General features: G+C 48.2%; 5 protein-coding genes across 5 annotated transcripts; 3 read left to right on the top strand and 2 right to left on the bottom strand.

Moving 5' to 3' along the window:
- Positions 1–186: 186 nt before the first annotated feature.
- sskB (putative MAP kinase kinase kinase SskB) lies at positions 187–4,760 on the top strand. The gene is made up of 2 exons (XM_022542235.1): positions 187–2,009; positions 2,057–4,760. Exons 1-2 carry the CDS (start codon positions 208–210, stop codon positions 4,359–4,361), a joined length of 4,107 nt encoding a protein of 1,368 aa, XP_022400326.1. The 5' UTR covers positions 187–207; the 3' UTR covers positions 4,362–4,760.
- A 5,242-nt stretch (positions 4,761–10,002) lies between these two features.
- Positions 10,003–10,891, top strand: ASPGLDRAFT_26507 (uncharacterized protein; the record flags this gene model as incomplete). The annotated part of the gene is made up of 4 exons (XM_022543571.1): positions 10,003–10,080; positions 10,134–10,471; positions 10,537–10,568; positions 10,872–10,891. The coding sequence occupies 4 exons, from the start codon at positions 10,003–10,005 to the stop codon at positions 10,889–10,891; spliced, it is 468 nt and encodes a 155-aa protein (XP_022400325.1).
- Positions 10,892–12,268: 1,377 nt separating this feature from the next.
- ASPGLDRAFT_36349 (MARVEL domain-containing protein) lies at positions 12,269–12,922 on the bottom strand (the record flags this gene model as incomplete). Its single annotated transcript, XM_022544679.1, has 3 exons — positions 12,269–12,395; positions 12,497–12,770; positions 12,838–12,922. 3 exons carry the CDS (start codon positions 12,920–12,922, stop codon positions 12,269–12,271), a joined length of 486 nt encoding a protein of 161 aa, XP_022400324.1.
- A 2,141-nt stretch (positions 12,923–15,063) lies between these two features.
- Positions 15,064–16,105, top strand: ASPGLDRAFT_418612 (uncharacterized protein). The gene has a single exon (XM_022545500.1). It carries the CDS (start codon positions 15,097–15,099, stop codon positions 15,808–15,810), a length of 714 nt encoding a protein of 237 aa, XP_022400323.1. The 5' UTR covers positions 15,064–15,096; the 3' UTR covers positions 15,811–16,105.
- On the bottom strand, positions 15,664–17,998 carry ASPGLDRAFT_48183 (uncharacterized protein). Its single transcript, XM_022546841.1, has 10 exons — positions 17,752–17,998; positions 17,666–17,679; positions 17,531–17,603; positions 17,145–17,476; positions 16,949–17,092; positions 16,678–16,892; positions 16,424–16,621; positions 16,327–16,354; positions 16,158–16,273; positions 15,664–16,097 (listed from the first exon to the last, which is right to left on the bottom strand). The coding sequence occupies exons 1-10, from the start codon at positions 17,898–17,900 to the stop codon at positions 16,014–16,016; spliced, it is 1,353 nt and encodes a 450-aa protein (XP_022400322.1). The 5' UTR covers positions 17,901–17,998; the 3' UTR covers positions 15,664–16,013.
- Between the last annotated feature and the right edge of the window lie 316 nt (positions 17,999–18,314).

Here is an 18,314-nt window from a genome sequence, read left to right as displayed (position 1 = left end):
GAGAGAGTACTTGTAGTTGTATGTAGGGTATGTAGTGATAGGCCGGCAAAGGTTCCCCGAGGCAGCGCCACACGTGCCCACGCTAAACCCGAATAGGAGATCGGCTGGGAGCTCCATCCAAGACTCCGTCTTCAAGTCTTCTGCTCACCTCCTCCCCTCCTCCCCTCCTCCCCTCCTCCCCTCCTCTCCCCTATCACCAATGCCACCATGGAGCCCCCGCCAGGTAGAGATTTCCCGCCCTTGGAGCACCCGGAGATCGTCCATCCTGATCTGGTTGACTCCGCGCCTCCAGACGACCTCCTGGAGCGCCACAATCCCATAAGAACTATCTCCGACTACGCGGAGAACTACGATACCCCGATCCAGACAACACCCGTCCCTATCGCCTCCTCGCCGCCTCAATCCCATGGCCTCGCTCCGTGGCCAAACGCCCCCATTACCCGCCCGCGGGGTTCCAGCATGGGCGCCCAAACGGCTCTCGAAAAGATGCCCCCCGTCGATGGCCACCCGCTGACCGCCGAGCGAGAGATGAAACCGCAGCGTCCCTCGGGTCCCGCCAGAACACCCTCGAACACCTACGCGCCCCAACGTCGACCTCCCCAATACCACTCCTTCCAGGACGAGCGGCAGCGGTCGTCGTCGGCGAAACGAAATTCGAAACGAGACGCTAATACGCAGTACCGGGCCCAGGAGAAGGCGTATGTGCAGCGCATTCGAGCGAATCCGCAGGCATGGTACGATCGGTTCGACGAGGCGCAGAATATGATGCCGATAGATTCGGATTTGGAGGAGCCGTCGCCGTCGTCGGAAGTCCCGTTCGAAGACGACGCGTACGACCCGGATGTTCAGCTTTTTATTGCTCGTGATAATCAGCCTTCGATCGATGAACTGAAGAATCCAAAGAATAAGGAGAGACTGGAATGGCATTCGATGTTGGCGTCGGTTTTGAAGGGAGATGTTGTCAAGCAGGAAAAACAACGGCTTCTGGGGTTGACGGATACCAAGCGATCTGCTGCTCAAAATAGCGCCATTTGGCTGGGTGTTAGAGCAAGAACCTGTGGGCGGAGTATTGCTCTCCAACGGAAGCTCATTGAAGAGGCACGAGCGAGTCTTGGGCCTCTGATTGAGGATATCATTAATTTCGAGATCAAAGGAGAAAAGGAGATTGGCAAACCGGCCATTAAGCAAGTGGAAGATGTTGTCCAACAGATTGAGAAAATGGAGATGATGTACTCCACTCAAAAGGAACTTGAAACAGCAAATCCCCGTGTCGCTTCCGAGGAGTTCTGTTCGAGCCGCGACGCCGTGTTTGCATGGCACAATACCACAGCACTCATCAGCACCGAGCTAGCCATCCTGCAAAAGTGGGTTGGGAATAACGAGCTTGATTTTGTCAAGCCCAGAGTCAAGCATCTCAATAGTGATCTGGCCGATGACTCGTCTTTCCTCGACCGCATCATGAAGGAAGATGGGCTCAAAACGCTTCAAGGGAAGCACAACATGCTCCATGGTATCGGAGAAGTCATCCAAAAAGCCAAAAGCACTTTGATCGAGAACGCAAGTTCATTTGCCAAACGCCATCTGCCTCCGTACATCGAAGAACTCCTCACCCTTATCAATTTTCCCTCTCGTCTTATCCAGGAAATCATTCGAGTTCGACTTTCATATGCCAGGAAAATGAAGGACCCAGCCCAGCAATCTCCGATCCTGGTCGACCAAATGATCTCGCAATTCCAGATATTGATGAAAGTTGCAACTGATATTAAGCAGCGCTACTTGGATATATCCAGACCGGAACCGGGCTGGGAACTGCCTCCTTGCATTGATGAGAATTTTGATACTGTTGTGCTGGATGCTATGAAGTACTACTTCCGACTTTTGAACTGGAAGTTGAATGCGAACAAGAACACGTTCAAGGAAGCAGAAATCCTCGAACAGGATTGGGAATTCTCCAACGAAGTCGGTCGTTTACTGGAGGGCGGAGATATCGAGGTGGCTGAACAATTCAGGTACGCTCTTTGAGACTTCTAGAAGCTTGCTTTACTAACATCACCAGTGCCCTGACTGCAAAATCACTTCAACGCCTGATGATCCACTTTGAACGAGAAATTACCGTCCGGGAGGATGAAGACCCGCTTGACATGGACAAGCGCTACAAGAGTGTCTTGGATTCGACGCGAATTCGTCAGCGCAAGCTTTATCGATTCTCCCGCTTTTTGCGCCAGCTTTTTGAAAATGCCACAGAGTACAATGTGTCCTCTGACATCGCATATGACTTCTTCGAAGCTCTCCTCGCGTCGAACCACTTCCTAGTCAATTCAGACTCCGGCCCCAAGGGCATCTACATGTTTGCACACCGTGCGCTGTGGGGCCGTCCAGTTGATATCCAAGCAATTATGGCCACCTCATTCCGCGAAGAAGATTCTACGAAAGACTCGCCTGCTACGCCCTACATCCTGGTCGTCCGTCCAGAGAAGCCGATTACTTGGACTGGACGGGAAATGGAGGTGGAGATGCTGGAACAGCCGGCAGACGTGCGATTGGGCAAGCTCCGTCTTATTGTTGAAGGAACGCAGCAACGCCTTTCCAACGCCAGAGTTGAATTGGCGCAGCTGACCGGAGTTCAGCTTGATATGGCTGTCGAGCAGCGCGCTAATCTGGCACGTGTCAACGTCGAATTGAACAAGATCAAGAAGATTTCTTTCAAACTTTCTATGACCATTATGGATAGTGTGGCCATTATCCGGCAGCAACTTAAGGAGAAACGTGTGGAAAACCAAGAGCTTATCCAAGCCTGTTACGCCTTCGCAACGGAGTTCGGTAAACGATCATCGAACTACGTTGATGCAAACAGACATGCGATGAATAGTGCTCGACTCGTGGAGTTGTCTCTTGACTGGGTCTCGTTCATTTGTGATGATTGTGATGCCGCTGATAGAAAAACGTTCAAGTGGGCTGTGGCTGCGCTTGAATTTGCAATGGCAATTACTTCTAGCAGACATCTCATTTCCATGGACGATGTACAGTTCGGTCACCTGAGATTGAAGGTTGCCGGCTGCATGTCACTCCTCATTTCTCACTTTGATATCATGGGCGCTCGATCCTCTCTTGCCGCTCAGGCCGAAAAGAAACGGATAGACGAGCGTGTTGGAAGAGGAAAGTTTGGGGGTGGTCGGATTCTGACAGATGATGAGGCCACCAAGTTAGTCCGTGAACAACGTCTGGCTCACTTGACCGCTCTCGAAGACTCTCGTGTTGAAGAAGATGCGAAGCGCCAAGCACTAGGAAGAGTCTTGGAGGGATCCAACGAAGCAGATCGGTCACTCACCGTGCTTTCCTCGTCAGCTACCAATGTCACTCTGCGGTGGCAGCAGGGCCAGTTCATTGGAGGCGGTACCTTCGGTTCAGTCTACGCTGCCATTAACCTTGACAGCAACTATCTCATGGCTGTCAAAGAAATCCGTCTACAAGACCCACAGCTCATCCCCAAGATCGCCCAACAAATCCGCGACGAAATGGGCGTCCTAGAAGTCCTCGACCACCCCAACATCGTCTCCTACCACGGCATCGAAGTCCACCGTGACAAAGTCTACATGTTCATGGAATACTGTTCCGGCGGCTCCCTCGCCAGCCTCCTCGAACACGGCCGCGTGGAAGACGAAACCGTCATCATGGTCTACGCCCTCCAACTCCTCGAAGGCCTGGCCTACCTCCACCAAGCCGGCATCGTCCACCGCGACATCAAGCCCGAAAACATCCTCCTCGACCAGAACGGCATCATCAAATACGTCGACTTTGGCGCCTCCAAGATCATCGCCCGCCAAGGCAAAACCGCCGTCCCCATGGACGCCTTCAACGCCGCAGGCCATAAAGAAGCCCTTGTCCCGCGCGACGCGCAGAACATGCACCAGCGCAAGAACCAGAAAACCATGACCGGCACGCCAATGTACATGTCCCCCGAGGTCATCCGCGGAGACGCCTCGAACTTCGTCCACCGCCAGGGCGCAGTCGACATCTGGTCTTTGGGCTGTGTGATTCTGGAAATGACCACGGGCCGTCGTCCATGGTCCTCGCTTGACAACGAATGGGCCATCATGTACAACATTGCGCAGGGCAACCAACCCACCCTGCCGTCGCGGGACCAACTCAGCGACCCCGGCATCGACTTCCTGCGACGTTGCTTCGAGTGCGATCAGATGAAACGGCCTACTGCTGCGGAGTTGCTGCAGCATGAGTGGATTGTCTCGATTAGGCAGCAGGTTGTGCTAGAGCCGGCGACGCCAGGAAGTGAGAATGGGGGGAGTATGAGTGGGAGTGCTAGTTCGGCATCGGGGAGTCGGAATAATTCGTTTTATATGTGATTTTTCCCCTTTCCCTTTCACTTTCTGTTTTCTGATCTATCGCCATCTTCTTCATTTCATCTCTCCATATATCATCCTTTCTATCTACTCGAAAAGCCATGGCGACAGCGAGAGATTGCATATCATGATACCCTTACCTCAAACACGATCTATTCACCCTTTTCATTTCCATTCTACTGTACATATTCACACATTCTATTGTTTTTATTTTCTTCTTGTTACGATATACGGTTGCTCAAGCATATGGAGAGCTTCATTTTGGGTTTTGGTTTGGGGTTTAGGTATACATACAAATTCGATTTTCTCGACATATCGAAAGCTTGCCTTTCCGTATTAGTGCTCAGTCCTCACCACTTTTGGCACAGTGAGGCGATGAGTGAACGGCCTACGTAAGGTAGCCTGAATTAAATGCATTTCCTTCTTACTTCCCCTTCCTTCATCAAAGTGCTGGCATCATGAATTTAACAGTCAATTATGACCATATTCCTTCTACCCCACTAGCGAAGCAAATATCAACTTAGAAACTGACCACCTCCTTTTCTCTGGTGCCTGCGTTTCTCACTGCGAACTCCGAATCAACACGCATCTACCAGCAAGTAACCTAATCCCAAAGCCCATTGAGCCCACCTTCTTCATTTAAAAGACTGGCCAGGAGACAATTAGTACAAGCATTAGTTCGAGTCTCTTGCTGATCTGCTAGATTAGGCTCTGGTGAAGTTCCAGTCCAGTCCGCTTTTGTGATCGATTTGTGCCCAAGGAGCATGCACATGCCCCAAGCTCCCAGAAGGAAAATAAAAAGTCATCCTGTGAGCTGGAATGTGATCCATGGGAGATCGAATTTGAAAGCTCCTATGACCAACCCTAGTGTGTCGACGGGTTGGACTCGGGTTCAGTTTTTGAACTCATTGGGCGTGGCGAGTTTTGCAAGATAGGGTAATAGGGAAATAGGGAAGAGGAATTAGTGAAAATAAGTGTCGATAATATCAACCATGGAGCCTTTTTCACAGGGGGTATGTTTGTTCTGTGAGGGAGGGCTAAGTTGGGGTTGCGATTTCCTAGCAGTAGCGCAGGTTTGAATGGTGATAAAACTGCATTGTTGGGGAAGGCTTTTTGATCTTCTAAAAAAAAAAAAAAATAAATAAATAAATAAAATAAAATAAAATAAAACACATATCGAGTGAGAAGCCAGCCTGACAATTGAACGATTACAACTAATTATACCACTTTTTATACCAGGATGAAAAAAATAGGACCAAAAACAAACAGCACAGAAAATCTTCTGTTAAGCAATGAAAACCGAACGAAGTGAAACTATGATGAGGATGAAGGACTCAAGAAAGGCTTGTCTGGAGCCAAAAACAGCTACTGTGGCTAAGGCTCAGCCAAGAAACTTTTGACTACTTTCTTGAATAGATATCGGCCGTCCTCATACTTGTCGGTATCGGGTCTCCTTTAGGGCATGGCGGCCCTTTGGGGCATATGACCTGCCCCAAAGGGCCCTAAATCTATACCCTATACCTTACTTCTGATTATGGGGCTGAGGCAACATGTTTAATCGAATCAAGTGGGCGCATTCTCATATCATGGGATGGAAATGGGATCTTCTTGTCATTTCTGTCTGTCTAATTGGAAATATTTGGAATAGTTAAAGGGAATGGACGATATATGAAGTAGGTCTCTACCACCCGTCATTTGGAGGTCCTTATGTACGGCGACGATAGAAGGAGAGAAAAAGGATTTGTGTAAATGGATGCTAATGTGTTTCCTAGTACCTTGTAATTATAACACCTCATGTTCATCGCTTGAGAAGAGTTTATTAAAAATATTGTCCCAGTATAAATATATCATCTTCATCCAAAGGATTTAGTTCGTAGTAGCATGTGTCTGACTCGGACCAGCCACAAATCGCCTTCAAGAAACGCGCAACGGCATTGTTTCCATTCCTTTCAGCCAGCTGCACAGCCCTAACCAGCTCCCTCTGGTCATGACCTTCGCCCGAGCCTTTTGCATTGAGAAGGAGTTGCAGCATATCAATGCGACCATGCTGAGAGGCGCCCTCCAGAGCTGTTAGTCCTCCGTCTTCAGCTGCCGGCGCATTTGCATTGGCATCTGTGTCAAGTAGGATGCGAGCGATGCCGATATAGCCCTGAATTGCAGCAAACTGAAGCGCAGTGGCTCCAAATAAACTATCTGCTGCCTGATTAACATCCGCACCCGCTTCTAAAAACATGCTAACGAGCTCCATGTTCCCATTCTTCGCTGCAAGTTGCAATGCCGTCGCTCCACCTTCTTCGACTGTCGGAGTATTGACATCTGCGCCTCCTTCTAAGAGGACTTTGACAAGCTCTATGTTGTCCTTATTAACCGCGCTTTGTAAGGCTGTGAGTTTATAACTGCCACTTGGAAAATGATTCAGATCGCTCCCTGCAGCAATGAGAGCCTGTGTTAAAGGAACATTTTGATGCTCCACCGCAATCCTGAGAGGAGAAGGCCCGACCTCCTGATTGACGTCTGCGCCATGTTCCAATAAGCACTGAGCAATGTGGTAGTTCTTGTATTCCAAGCTCAGAGTCAGTGCACACCCAACATCCTGCCTTGTCCAAGTCGTACACTGGAGCAGAGTCTGTAGCATAGCCAGATCCCCACTTTGTGCTATTATCTCAAGCACTGATGTACATGAGCGTAGATGGTTATACCACCATCCTGCCACGTCGCGATGCTGTGACTGGTAGACAACCTCACAGTCTTGTGCAATTTCCCTGGGGTCAATCCCGCATTGAAAAAGGACATGAACAAGACAAGTATTCTTCCTCTTTACTGCTATTCCAAAAGCAGTAGGGGCCGCATAACCGAGACATGGAAACATACTCAGGAACCGCCGGACGAACTCAGTGTCGCTTGTTCTCGAAGCTTCCCAAATAGCAGCATTGATCTCAAACGCAGTCGCGCGAGCTCCACGATCAATCAGTACTTTAGCCAAATTCAGACTCCCATACAACAATGCTGCCTCTAATGGAGTTCGGCATTGCCTCCGACTGGATATTCTCTGCTGTATCGCCTGTCCGTGGATAATTTCTTCACTCTGTCGATCCACCTCGAAGCTCAGAAGATATTCCACGAGGTCCTCCTTCTCTACAAGAATTGCAGCAATAAGGATCCTCTGACCGCTAATTAGAAGAATCTCTGACAGGAACTTAATTTGTCCCAGGTATCTTGCCGTCTGGACGTTTCCGATGCAAGATATCTTTCGTCCAGTGACTGTCCCCCCCCGCATTCTGTAGCAGTTGGATTATCCGGAAATTTCCCAGTTCTACGGCAACCCCAAGGCCGCTGTCGGGAACGTCCTCGTGAATATCATTTACCCGAGTACCAAAGCTAAGCAGCATAGAAACAGCCTCCACATCATTTTCTTTGATGGATGTGAGAAGTTGACGCGAGCAATATTCTTCAATCTCAGTCTGGTCGACCTTAGGTCCTGCAACTAATAACAACCTGCACATTTCCAAGTCGCGATTGAAAAGGGCTTCCTGAAAGGGTGTTCTTCCTGTGGCATCATGCCATGTTCCAGAATTGTTGACATCAGCACCAGCTTGTAACAACAGCGTTACCACTTCCACATGTTTCCCCCGGACAGCCGGTATAAGTGGGGTAAGGTAAGGGTGGTGGGTTGGGTTCAGGTTCACATCAGCACGAACCAGTAGAAGATACCGTACCATTTCAACATTTCCATTTGAAGCTGCTAGCCCCAAAGGTGTTGTTTTATAGGTTTGAAAGCCAAAACCCGTATCCTGCAGTGCATTCACATGTGCACCCCGTTCAAGCAGCATTTGCGTCAACTTTAGATTCGACCTACACACGGCCATTCCTAAAATCGTCTTGCCACGAATCTCACTTTCAATATCTGGGCCAGCATCTAGTAGTACCTCGAGCAGTGTGGGATCATCCAAATAGATAGTTTTGTGTAGTGAGGATGGCGTAACCCGCGCTCTATTTGATATTAAAATTTTCATCAAATTTGCATGACCCTGACACGTTGCAAAATACAGTGCTGATTCCTGTGCATATTCATTTACGTCGGCTTTGAAAGATAGCAACATCCGAGTCATCTTCATAGACACTATTTCGTTCGGGATTTCTGCAGCAAATTCGAGAGGCGTAACGGCAATAATGCCGTCATGAGTGATGGTATTTAGATCCATGCCCGTCTTCATCATCAATTGGATGACCTCCATATCACAGGATCGTAGAGCACTCTTGAATAGTCTTTCTGAAATGGCTTCTGCTGTCGCTCCCGCTGTGGAGAATAGTTCCTTGATTGCTTGCAAGTTGTTCAGGCCAGAAGTACGGAGAATTCTCATAATAAGCTTGTGGTCTTCTTGACCGCCACTCCCCAGAGTAAAGTTGTTGGACAAGAGACATAGAAACACCCGTACAGCTTCTTCAAGCTGCGTTTGCCTGGGGTGGCAGAGGCTTTCAGGTGTTGTAAGGTGCTGGCCATCGTCCATTTCCGGCATAATGGTGCTGAGGAGTGCAGCGGTGTGAGAGCTGCTTTGAATGACTTGCAAGCTCCGTGCGCTTTTGCAGGCTGTAAGCGAGCTTAACCAACGTATTATTTCCTGGTTGAACTTGGGAGCTTGAGATGTGACAGCATGCTCAATAGAGGATACTGTGTCTGCCTCCAGCGACGAGTTTCTTTCTATCATCGGCATAACCGCGTCACAGAATGAGAACCAAGGGAGATTTGGCGGCCATTCAAACTGCAATGTAGACGGACCCGGGGAGCAAACGATAACGCCTTCTGGTGTCCTTGGAGATGGCTCTAATGGACGTGAGCTGATGAGATAACAACCTTTTTAAGGAAGCTGGGCTTACCTGACTTGAACTTGTCGATTGTTGATTGAAACGCCTGCCGGTAAATCACATACTTCACTTTCTTAGATGGGAACTCGATCCCATCGATGTACACTTCGCTCTCCTTTCCCTTTGCCTTCCTCTTTCCGATACGATGTCCCACGTACTGCCATTTCTTGGGCCCCGCGCGATATTTCTTCAATCTCCATTGTTTGAATTTTGTCTCGTACTGGCTTTTCCTGCTTGATGTTAGAGAGAAACATTCAAAAATAGATGGGAAATACTGTACGTTTTGTGGAAACCACGTTTTGCCAGGGCTTCTCTGACGTCCTTGAGCGTCTGGTCCTTCTCGAGATAGAGGCGCTCGATCTCGGCCTTATGAGCTTCCCAGTTTTGGTTATCCATGACTGACAATGCTCAAAATAGTCGAAAAGATTCAAGGAGGAGAGAAAGGGAAAGGGAGAAACTGGTATATTTACATGTAAGCCGTAGCCTTGTCGGGCACTCAGTTTCCTATTCTGCGCGATAATTCGTCCTCTTCCAAATCCGATCCCCACCTCATTATGATTGGAGGGGAACATAATTAGGACTCATATTTGATCGTCGAGTCGCCGGGTCGCCCGAGGAGTTGGTATTCGAGAACGTATAAGAAGTCGCAACTCTCTCCTCTTCCAAGTGACAATTCAATGCAGTTACCTCTTTTCCATATCCTATCTATCATATACATTATTCTTTCTTCTCTTCGCTAACTTTTAGTGTTATTCTTATCTCCAAATTGCGTTGCTTCAAGATGAATTGGTCTTCACACAATATCGACCCATACCTCGATCCAGAGGGTCATCATGGAAGCGTGGAATATCCTGGTCAGGTCTGGACTGGTAATGTGGACGACCCATTCCTCACACTACCGACAGGACAAAGCGTCCCATCTACAGTCCTTTCCCATACACCCATTTCGCCCACCTGTCCTCGGCGCCGTTCGAATGGAATATGATGCCGCCATTGCCACCAATTGACTCAAGCCCGAGCGATACAACGTGGGCTATCGATGCTCCTACTGTGGAGTCTGGTACTACGGACGAGGGAGCAGATAATACTGAGCTTTCGAACATGAGCTACGGCAGTACTGGCAACGGCCACTCGACCAACTCCTCTCCATCTACTCCGATGATGGACGAACCACGCAGGTCAGTGACTGCCAGCCACAAACCGGCCAAGGGCAAAGCATCTTATGGTCGCTGTCCCACGTACAGGACCCAGTACGTTCTTCATGATATACACCCAATCTTCCTCTTGAAAATCTTATTTCTGACATTATTTTAAGGACCACAGCAGATCACATCCGTGAACTTATTTGTAAGTGGAGTGGTTGCAATTATTCCGGTCGTTTTCGACGCCCGGCAGAATTGATGCGACATATTCAGACAAGACATATCTTGCCCGGCTCCTTCAAGTGCTCTAAAAGGGACTACAATGCGAAATTCAACCGAAGGGATAACTTGAAGGACCATGTGCGGCGCATTCACTAAAGTCGGCAGCCTCTGTCAGTTTGTATTATGGACCATGGTCGTTTTGGCTGCTGGGCTTGATTATTTTCGGGTTTTTATTCTGTTCCGGTTTTCTTTTTCGGGGGGGGGATTCTAGGAACATTTCTTTCAGACGGAAGCATCATCAGTTGAATATAGGAGTTATTATGTATGGTGTTGGATGGCGGCGCATTTTCTGAGCTCTTTCTTGCTTCCAAGACTTGAGCATTAAATGGACATAATTCATTCAAAGCATTTATTCGATAGATATATTAGATTATTTGGTCGTTTTTGTCAAAGATTTGTCTGATATAAGGAGTTACCCAGGCACGTCAATTTCCCAATTTTACTGCTTACCATATTTTTGTTTAACAAGAGTCAATAATAGATAGGATACAACATATGAAGTAACTATATATTCCTACATACTTAAAAGACTGGTATATACGGCCATGGCTGGTTAGAGCCCGGGGGTCAGACGCCCCCAAGCCCCGTGGGCCCCGTTAAAGGGCTCAGGTAGGGGTTCCCCAGGCAAAACAGGGCCTGGTTACAACACAGCAATGCTCATGCTATGTTAGACAGCCATCTCAGGGCCTATCGTCTCTTCTCATAGTTTCAATTGTATGCTCTGATAGGTTCTTTGGAATATCAATCTTCTTGGTCCTGGACCGTGTCACCACTATACATCTTCGCATCAGCAATTTCATTCTGTTGGATTGACCGTGGTGACTTACTAATGGAGTAGAGAGAACAGGTAAAGCATTTGTTCCACAAGTAGTGGTGAGAGGTCGTTCAGACGTACTCTGTCTAGTTCGAGTGCTGACAGTCCCTCCTCGAAACCCGGCTGGAAATCGATGTGCCCGGAAATCTATCCGATATACTTTGTTGGTTACTATGTCATGTAGTAACAATCTATAGCTGAGTATTATCATAACATAGTTGTGTACTCACAACTCACTAACCTCCCATACAACTGCCTTACTCGAAAGCTCGTCAGGGGCGCCGCCTCGTAGGCCAGTTACACTAGGGACGCTTCCTCTCCATCTTGAACGCAGTTTGGTATTGTCAGCAATGATTGGATCTACAAAGCACGACCAACGAGCCTGGTTTGGTGAAATGATACGGCAAGCGGGAACGGAATCAGGGTCCGTACCTGGAATAGGAACGGTAGGGTATAAGATGAAGTATTGTAGACTAGAGCCCTTGATAGGATGATCGTTTTTTGGTATATTAACTATGTTATTCTTTCGCGCATACGAATTTGATTTTCTCGACGATTTGGAGGGTTGTGTTTTAGCCTAGCCTCAACCACGCTAGTATGTCAACCCATATCTGCATCTGCTATCCATTGTACTCCTCCTAATCACTGTTCCGTCTCACCCCCTTCCTTACCAAACAATAAACTTGATTAAATAATAACAATAAAGTCCAAGCGTAGAAGTGAGGAGTTTATTGATTATACATTATTTTGCATATCGGTTTCCTATCCCGCCCCAGAGTTCAGGGTATCGTCACATCGCCACCTATAGTCTATACTGACTCCATCGCACCGCTGGCTTCAGGGGCAGGCTGCTGGACCTGGGCATTTGTGTTGGTTCGCACGTGTGCTTGCACGCTAATCCGGATAGCTCTGACGGCAGTTACCACGAACAAGGCACTGTTCAAAATAGAGGTCAGTTCTATCTTGGACTTATACGGTTCACTGTATAAGGTACAGCTCGACCGTATTCCTCCAGTGCATGGAAAGGAAAGACATACCACTCAACAGCCGCAATAACAACAACCGCCAGCGTCGCCTCACAACCCGCCGACTTACACTCCGAAGTTGATGGCAAGTCAATACCCAGCAGAATAACCCCCACCAACCACAGAATCATCGTGCTCGTTTCCAGCACAGGCACGAGAACCCGGTGTGAGAATTTTGCGAAGTGCACGGGTGCCAGGGCGAGGTAGGGCGTTGCGAAGAAGCCGGTCCATATTCCGTTGAAGAGCATAAATTCGGAGACGCTGTCGTATTTGTAGACGCTGAGGACTGTGGGTTGTTAGAAGATGCGTAATGTTATTGAGTGGTTGGGATTAATTGGGAAAGGGGAACGAACCGTAGATTGTGAGGCCGAAGACGGCAATGCCGAAGAGGACTTGGATAGCCCGGACTGGGTGTATCCAGGTAATCCTGGAGGCCATTATCGATCGCCGGGGACTCGTCGTTGCTCGTTAGTTATCTGCGTGGGAGTCTTCAGATGATATTTCGTTCTGAAGTTGGCATGTATATCTAGTTTGTGGGGGAGAAGAAAAAAGAAATGTAAAATGTCAAGTCCACATACACGGAAACATTAATATCTTAAATCACAATCCCTAAGGCTAGTTACGTGGGTCCACCATGTTGTTGATACTCAATAATAAGTTCAACATGGAGAATCACATGCAAATGTCCGAAGCACTGCTGATCAGGCTGTGGCATGCACGAGAGCTCGACATTGTCAGAACTGTATGTAATATAGATGTAATTGCGATGAAGCGAAGCAGTCTAGTGATGCGAGGATCAGGTTGTGACTCGCAATGTCTTCCTAACAAAGTAACGGCATTGACGAGATTTTGCTGTCATAGCAGTCCGTCCGTTGATAAATGGAGAAAGATCTGCATCGGATCTGTGAAGCCTCGGTACTTTGGAGAATTTAGACTTCTAAGTTGAAATTGGCGCCGATCATTTCAACCGGAATGCGGCCAGAGTCCCTGAAGTCCCTGAACTACTCCGGAGTATATTATTGCGCCGGGACAGCAGCCGTCTGGCTGGTTAAGGTATCATCGCGGCGCTGATCAACATGAGTCCTGGCCGAATCTATCTGTCGGGAGCAAGAACTGCCTGGGTGTATTGATACGGATACAGCAATTGTAGTTTGCATATTGGCAAAACCGAGATATCAAGACTAGGACTTATTCGGTAGGCTATTTGTGTCCTTATAAAGAGATTATCCACAGCTGGAGTAGGGCACGATTCACACAAATAATCGCAATGAAAGATGATGTGTCTAGCAGTCAATCCTGCCTATACAGCACCCCCATTCTCTCTGCCAGCAGCTTAGCTGTCGACATCACTACTGCCATCCATTGACGAGAATTCCTGACTAGAAATATCCTCATCATCTGGGTCCGCTCGCCCATCATTGTCCCAGTCCCATTTACCATAATCATCGAGGATCATTTTGGTCCCAGTAATGCAATCTTTAGCCACCGTCTCCAACAACGGGTGTTTGTGACACAGGATCCTGAATACTTTCAGGGCTGGGTTCGGCATTTGTTTAGCGAACTCAATAGCCCTCATGACCATGTCATCATATAGCTCCAAAGCCCCTCCTTGACTCGGTGCAATGATGGCTCAATCATGTGGAGAAACGGTCTGTTTCCTCGAGACTGAGATTGATGATGATATTTTCAGTCTTGGAGGATGAGCCACGATCCTTGTGCTCCGTTTCGAAGATCTGAGGACAGATCCTGTGCATTCGCAGCCGCACAGATCGCAGATGGGGAATCTTGAGTGCCAGCCAAGGACAGACATGTATTTCATTCTTGAACTCAGAGCCACACGTGTCAATCTCAATTTCCGAAACCTTGGAAACCCGGAGATCATCCAAAAGTCTCGCTGGAGACCACATTGAGAGGTAAATGGTGATTGGGAGCTAGAAGCTGTACTGGATCAAACTGATTGCGTGCGCGCAAAGTGAAAGATGTCAGACGAGAGCAGTGGCGCATCAATAGACTAAGAGTCTGATTGAATTCATTGCCCTCGACCTCGTCGGCAGGCCAGTCACTGGCACCATGCACATCTATGGTGAGCCGCCGTACAAACACCTTGAATTTTGCATGCATTTGCTCGGGTAATTGCGCGAGCTGATTGGCACTGAGGATGAGGTTCTCTAGCAGAATAGGCTCGGCAAGCTCATGTCACCACTTGCAGACAAGTAAGAAGAGTTGATCATTGCTTACAAAACGAAGGATCGTAGAAAAGATTTCAGCTGGAAGGTTTTGCAGTGGCATTTCTTACGATAAAGTGTTGTCGGGTGGAGAAATATTGCCCACAAAATTATGTATAGCAAGCTGTGAATCTGTGGTTCGGTGTATAGAAAGAGTCCCTCCGACCACAACTGTAACTTTATTCTTGTACGGAGTATATAAGTTTGCACCGCAGGGGCTCTCATTGACTCGAAGAGCCACACAGTCACATGGACTCTGCCTTGGCGCCACAGGCATCAAAAGCGCTCCGCAACGTTCGCCTCATATACCATAACCAGGGCGTGTGCCTCCTCTCTAGAGGACTCGGGATAGCCGTTACCTACGAGCTAGCCCATTAAACGGTCGAAATGATTCTGGGAGCAACAGTCTTCAGGCATAGATTGCTGGGACCCTTCGCATACGCCATTTCTTCTGTCCTCCTATGTGAACTTCATCTAATCTGGACTTGTACTACAATATCAGCTGTTCAACTCCCACTCCAGTCGTTGTTTATGCACGCAGATACAAGGAAGCGGAGAATTTTAGCAGCACCCGCATTTCTCTACGGGATACTTCGGGCCCTGATGTATCAAGTGCTGGATTTCATGGAATGGTCATCAGATACTTTCTCCAAGGAACAAGTCTACCCAGGAATAAGCCTGCGGGCCAGCGCAGAAGTGCTAGCAGTGATTGTTCTGCTTGGTCTTCGTGTGTTGGCGCTACTGCCCGCGTCGATTATGCTCACCTTGACGGAAGCGAGTGTTTTACCTGGGACACTGGAAACAGTAATTCCTTCACCGGAAAAGCGACGGGGAGCGGTGATTGGGGAATTGCTAGGCGGACCCCTTAATTTATCAACTTTTATCGGCGCTCTAAAGCCATTCGACATTTCTCGGGTTTTGTGGCTTGTGGAGCTTCACCCAAAGAAGTGTTTCATTCGGATAGTCTTCCGAGTTGCTCGCTTTGTCACTTCTCCCAGTTGCTATTCAGTAATACAGACTGCCATAACCCATTGCCTGGCAATTCAAACACTCAAGTCATCTGAATTCTGTTTCACGCATAATATCCGTCTGTCACAGTGATTATGTTCTCTCTATATCTGTACATTGCTGGAAAGCATTTTCTTTATGAACAGAACAGTAAGCAGTAAATGACATTGTGCTTTTCACATACAGGGGCTCAAAGGCTTGATGAACTGCAAGCACTGGCATCCAGCCAGTGGGTACAGCAATTGTCTCATATTATGCAGTGTAAATGAGCCACATGGTATTCAACTCATCTGGCATCAAACATTGCTAGCACAAGACCAGCTGCTGGAGCTGGAGTCTTCATGGATTGCCACGCCAGACACGTAGAGACCCAAACCGCACTGGGTAAGTGGTATAGATTTAGTAAGGGGCCAAGATGGTGGATGAGAATGTATACTCACAATAGCACAGGATATGGCCAAGACAGCAGTGTTGACTACTGTCAAGAACGTCTTTGCTGTAGTCCGGAAGTATTGGCCGTAGTTCATGTGCAACCAGAAGATGGCGGGAAATCCGACTGTTTAGTTAAAGTTAGGATCAATCATCATATTTGGGTTGAGTGGATCTTACAGCTGAACCAGCTTCCGAATAGTGCGCTCTGTAGGGATTACTTGCATTAGCTTGCGCTGGCAATTTAAATCAAAGGCTTGACAGGGTTCAAACATACAATAAGACTGAGCAAATCATTGAACACGGGAATCGATTCTGCCACGACCCAGGATACCACCCAAACCCCGAGACAAATGGCAACCCAGGATCCGATCGACAGAAAACTTCGCTGGTGCATTTTGTCGGACCCACGAAACATGCGCACGTAGATGTATTTGCATGCAACATGCCCCAGGACGACTCCGGAGAGAATGGTCTGTTTTCGATTAGCATGAGATGGATCGCTGGGTCAAAAGGGGAAATTGTAGTCACCGTTGGAATAGCAAGGCCCCAGGCAATCTTGCTCATGACAGTACTTAGGGAGTTGATGGCGGGTGACTGGACGCTGGGTCCTGCGTAGCGATAAATAATCAACGCGCTCACTAAGTACAAGACCGTATCGATGATTTGGAGCATTGCAAGCGACTTGTTGAAGGTTCGCGGATCCTCTGTCTCGGACATGAAGCCAAAGTATGCAACATGGGCGACTGCCTCGGGTTAGCTGGACATTCCGGCAATAGCCCGGGGTTTCTCCCCAACGTACGGTAAGCAAAAATGATGTTTGTCACGGCCAAGAATCCCTCGCGGAAGCTCACGTCTGTCGTGGCTTGGATTGGGACGTGGCTTTTGCTTTCCACCCCCATTGCAATCATGGCAATAATCACAACAACAAAGATACTCAGGAATGCTTAACATAAGTCAGTAAGCCAATTTTCGTTCCAAGGGAAGCCTGTACCTACAAGCAACAGACATCCAATAGACCTTTTCCATTGTCCGCGGCAAGGCGCCCAGAAAGCAGATGACCAGTCCGACAACACCAAACACCAATGTGCAGGTGCCGTGGTCTGTCAAAACGTTCATCAGGATATTAAACGTCACTATGTTGCTCGCCATGAGGAAAATTAACAATAGAAGCTGGCCGATTCCCAGAAATTCGCGGCCGAAGCGGCCCATCAAGAGCTCGCCGGCATCTCCCATGCTGTGAATCTCGGGATGACGGAGCTTGAATTGGCCAATGACATAGCCTGTATACCATGAAAGAGCAGATACGAAAACAATCATGATTGCAGCGCTGTATTTAATGTCAGCGGGCCTCTGAGAAATTGTCTACATGGACGATACATACGGTACCATCCCGAGGGTTGCCACGGCGGACGGGAGAGAAAGAATTCCCACCGAGACGTTCTCCGAAATCATAACTGACAGCTGAGTTAGATTATCAAGTCCAGAGCTGAATGGAATATAAAAATTGAGGACTCACGCATTCCACAGTGCCTACAGATTTAGGTACCGTGTCAGATATTCAACGCAACGGATTGCGTTTTCCGAAGGGAATTGGCCACTTACCACCACTTCATGGTCCGATACTTGACATCTGCTGTCTCTTCGTTGCCAAAAGGCTCCAAGTTCTTTTTCGATGGTGGCTTTTCTCCATCTTCCAGGGACGGCGCGTAAACCACCGGTTTTTTGCCCACTGCATATGCTTCTTCGTCCATGGTAAGTGATTCCAGGATTTCGGCCCTGGTTCAGTTTGAAATCTCCGGTGAAATCCAGTCTAATTGAGCGAATTCACGCAACTTTGCCAACATTGAACATCTCAAGTCTGCTGCCAAGAACCAAATTTTAAGCTCTGCAGAAATGCAACACAAGCAATCGGGAGAAATTCGGGCCGCTGGTATCTCGGGGAATTTTTCCTCACATTGGCTCCCTCCATCTTTAGTCCGAAAGGTGGGCCCTGGAGAAGTTCCTCCCCCACAATAATGTTTCCCATAAACGAAGTACCCTCTCGACGAGAATATTAAATCTGGGGGGGAGGACTGGGGTGCCATTGTGTGCTCATATTGGCCTTTTGACGGTGTTTACAAGGGCTGACTGTCACCGGAGGATTGCATTATGAGTAAGGTGGTATA

This window comes from Aspergillus glaucus (assembly GCF_001890805.1).
Source record: "Aspergillus glaucus CBS 516.65 unplaced genomic scaffold ASPGLscaffold_12, whole genome shotgun sequence".
NCBI classification, from domain to species: domain Eukaryota; kingdom Fungi; phylum Ascomycota; class Eurotiomycetes; order Eurotiales; family Aspergillaceae; genus Aspergillus; species Aspergillus glaucus.
Note: the sequence above shows the minus strand (reverse complement) of the source record. Positions and strands in the feature narration are given on the sequence as shown.

What these genes read in the sequence shown, in the direction of transcription:
- sskB (XM_022542235.1), top strand. Translation starts at nt 208, where the DNA reads ATGGAGCCCCCGCCAGGTAGAGATTTCCCGCCCTTGGAGCACCCGGAG. An exon ending in GAGGTGGCTGAACAATTCAG is followed by an intron (nt 2,010 to 2,056) that starts GTACGCTCTTTG and finishes TAACATCACCAG; the next exon opens with TGCCCTGACTGCAAAATCAC.
- ASPGLDRAFT_418612 (XM_022545500.1), top strand. Translation starts at nt 15,097, where the DNA reads ATGATTCTGGGAGCAACAGTCTTCAGGCATAGATTGCTGGGACCCTTC.
- ASPGLDRAFT_48183 (XM_022546841.1), bottom strand. Translation starts at nt 17,900, where the DNA reads ATGGACGAAGAAGCATATGCAGTGGGCAAAAAACCGGTGGTTTACGCG. An exon ending in GCAACCCTCGGGATGGTACC is followed by an intron (nt 17,477 to 17,530) that starts GTATGTATCGTC and finishes CATTAAATACAG; the next exon opens with CGCTGCAATCATGATTGTTT. An exon ending in ATGATTTGCTCAGTCTTATT is followed by an intron (nt 16,355 to 16,423) that starts GTATGTTTGAAC and finishes TAATCCCTACAG; the next exon opens with AGCGCACTATTCGGAAGCTG.